Source organism: Cyprinus carpio, chromosome B22, assembly GCF_018340385.1.
Source record: "Cyprinus carpio isolate SPL01 chromosome B22, ASM1834038v1, whole genome shotgun sequence".
NCBI lineage: Eukaryota > Metazoa > Chordata > Actinopteri > Cypriniformes > Cyprinidae > Cyprinus > Cyprinus carpio.
In genome coordinates this window covers 7,463,292-7,466,943 of record NC_056618.1, presented here as the reverse complement: position 1 = coordinate 7,466,943, position 3,652 = coordinate 7,463,292, and the positions used below count along the sequence as shown (strand labels likewise).

The 3,652-nt window shown below is 36.7% G+C and overlaps 1 protein-coding gene across 1 annotated transcript in view; it reads right to left on the bottom strand.

The window, feature by feature from the left end:
- LOC109046413 overlaps positions 1 to 3,652 on the bottom strand; it is a 61,822-nt gene that overhangs the window by 54,459 nt on the left and 3,711 nt on the right. Inside the window, exon 2 of the mRNA XM_042748959.1 lies at positions 406 to 487. Coding sequence (XP_042604893.1) covers positions 406 to 487 — 82 coding nt within the window. The remainder of the gene's footprint in view (positions 1 to 405; positions 488 to 3,652) is intronic.

Genomic DNA, 3,652 nt, shown 5'->3' with positions numbered 1-3,652 from the left:
ATTTAACAATATCTTTAACTTATATTCACATCTTTCTACTTTGGTCATCAGTTGTATGATATTTAGCTGATAAAGGGCACCTTCTGGTGTTTTTGTAATGAACAGCAGCTGAAGCAGCATCACAGCACTGTGAGCTCAGCTAGAAACAGCAGCATGTTTCAGTGAGTCTCTGACTTACAGCTTCAAAACTCTCACTTCATGTGAAGATGATACAGACAATATACAAACATTATATTTTAACACTGAGTCACAGCTCACTTTCAAACAGGCCACAATAATATTACATACATTTATATTGACTAAATTATTTATTAAATAATTAAAAATAACATTAACTTGACAATAATTTTGGTCTGTATTCTAAAGTTAGAGGGCAAAGGCACTGAATAACTAATTTATACTCACCAATGACCGTTAATACAGTTGATATTTTGCTAATACTGAATCTGCTGCTGTTGGTGATCTCTAGTGTATAACTTCCTAGAGTCTGTGGTTCTGGTGTTTTGTGATGGTCAGAGATCCAGTCTGATGATCCAGCTTCAGTATGTCTCTTGAATCTCTCTTTACACTCATCATCTGTACAGATTTCTCTCTTTGATCTCTCCAGTGATTTCAGCGATGGGAATGTCATTAAAATACCAAATCCCTTAATTTGGGTTTTTTACACTCCAGGATCTAAGTAACAGATTCTCCCTCCTTCACTGACTTTTGTCTTCATTTCATCTCGTTGAGCAGCAGAAACACCTGAAACACAAACCAACAGTTGCTGGAGGATCTTTTTGGAGAGAAAAAAAAACAAACTCAAAAAGATAACTGATTGATCATAACATAAGAGAAAAACTCGTACTCGTAAAACAAGTACTTCACAGCCTTTCTAGACTTTGACTAAAAATGCTAAATTTCTCTATATATGTTGTGCTTACGCTGAACACACATCCTGACAGCTAAACACAATAATTAAGAAAATCAGATGCACATAAACAAATGATAAGAAATGTGACCAGAGATGATTTCTTTCAGAGATTAGAAATGGAAATAATTATGTTTTTGTTTAATGATAAAAGAGGAGCCTCTGAATGTCACTGTTATAATAAACATTTATAATCTGTTTCTAAATACTTTTGAAGTTATATTCACCATGTGTACAGAAACACTGAAGATCTTGTCACCGTCGCGGCCGGTAAAGCTGATGATCTTTAGTTTATAATCTCCTAGAGTCTTCTGTGGTTCTTTGGTGTTTTGGTGATGATCAGAGATCCAGTCTTGATGATCCAGCTTCAGTCTGTCTCAATCTTCTCTTTACACCTTCATCATATGAACAGACTTCTCTCTGATCTCCAGTGATTTTAGCGATCAGGGTGTCATTAAAATACCATCTCATCGTTTCTTGCTGATTTGCTTCAATATTAGTGTAACAGAGGATCGAATTTCCTCCTCACAAACACTGACTCTTCATCTGCAATTCAACACCAGACACACACCTGGAGGAGAACAAATGAACATTTAATTCAAACTGTGACAGTGGGACCACATTACACAAATAACACCTAAACATCAGAACATGTTTCAGATATATTTCACTCACTGTCTGTAAAAGATTGTAGATTTAAATATGTCCATAAATCTGAATTCATCTACAAGTGCAGTAGACGATCAAAACTAGGACATCTCATGTCTCTCTCTGCTTCTAGTATGAGGGGTGAGATTCTTGATCAGTGTGGGCTGGGCTTTCTTAGAGATGAGGACCAATCAGGTAACAGTATCCACACAGCAGTTTTCTCCCATTGTTCCAGTCTATTTAGGCACCATATGGTATTTAATGATTTATAAAACAGCATTTAAAAAGATAATTCTTCTAATAAAACATTTGCACAGGGTTTTTCAAAGGGTAAAGTTTTTATTTTGCATGCATTTTAACCCCTACTGATTGTGACGAATCTAAAGCTCTTGACCAGCAGACATCACAAAAACAGTCAGAATAACTACATTTCTCAATCAGAGTAAAAGTAGAGGTTACTCACAGTTTTTACAGATGTTACTGCAATAATGAACAATGTGCAAATTTCTAAGAGACAAAAAAATGAATATTACTATTAATATACTCAGGCAACACAAACCTGTTGCTGGATTGCATTCAGCCTCACTCATTAGAACACACACAGAAACAAAGAAATATCTAAATAAAGCTTGTAAGAGTGGTTTCCCGGCCAGTGGTTTCAGCAGGCTGCAAGATTGCAGGCGACTCAAAGAAATGTCATCAGCACGATGGTATAAAACTGTACTCTCTCTTTCTTTCTAGTTCATCACCACCCACTGCGCAATTTTATACCGCTAACGACAGAAATAAGCACAGAAGAGAATAACTAAATATATGGAGAGCATTGCTATTAAGTGACTATATTGTATTATTGCAATATGTAGCACTTCAGTGTTAATACTGAATCAAGACTAGTTCACATAAGTTATAACTTCAAACAGGTTTAGTAACAGTATTTTTGTTGGTTTACAATTGAGAGTGGTTTTGAAATAGATGAATGATGAGTAAAGCATATAGTTAACTGTACCATAAAATTTTTTGCTAGAAAAAAAAGTAGGAAAAATAACATGCAAGTGTTTCAGAGCCGCAAAAAGCTAAGTGAAAAGAAAGTGACTGTTTATCTCACAGAGTAAGAGGCAGCAGCTTGTTCTCACCTCACTGGAACTACCAAAAACACAAGCTCATTTAACGCTTTTCCTACAGCCTGTGATTTACAAAATATAGATCCCCTCTGGGAATCCATACTCTGGTCTCAGGAGACCAAGTCAATCATTGGGATCCAGAAAGCATCAAAATGCCACAGTGTTACTAGAGGAAATTTTGTTGAGTACAGTAAGGTTCAGTGGTAGGTAAAATCCTATAAGATCCAAGATACTTAGTGCTGTGAAGAAATTTATGAGTTGCACTTTATCAATACTGGCTTCAATTCACACACGTGGTATATGCCATATATATTAGTTATACTAGTATTACATTGGATAATAGTGTTGATGTTGGATACCCCCTTTTTACATTTAGACCTACCTAGGAAGATCCACATCTCTGTACATGGATTGATTTTAATAACTTCAATGCACTTGAATTGTGCGCAAGCAATGAGAAGATACTGGAAGTATTGGATGGGGACTCGGTATCGGCATACACATAATATTCAATGACTCATCGAGGATTTTCCACGTTAACTACGATTACAAAAAAAATTCCTCGAGGCAAAAACTCTGCCTCCTGAAGCCTCGATGCAAATTCCTCATGATGCACAGGGATACGCCGCACACGGATCTGATTCACTGACACAGCCCAGGAAAGCACACACCATAGCGCATGATACATTTTTTGAATTTAGTTGGCACGATGTATGGAGAGTAAAAGATGTCTCATAAACTGCAGAGAATGTCCAAAGTTTGGGATCATTACATTCTTAAAAAAGGGTGCAATGTGTCTACTGCAAAGCAGACCTGGCATTCCACAGCAGTACAACTTCAATGATTCAGCATCTGAACCGAAAACATCCACTCCATGCTGTTTCACCAAGCGTCGCTGAAACAAGGTAACGTAGCCTAAAGGCCCGTTCACACCAAGGACGATAACTATAAAGATAACGATAAAGATATAGGT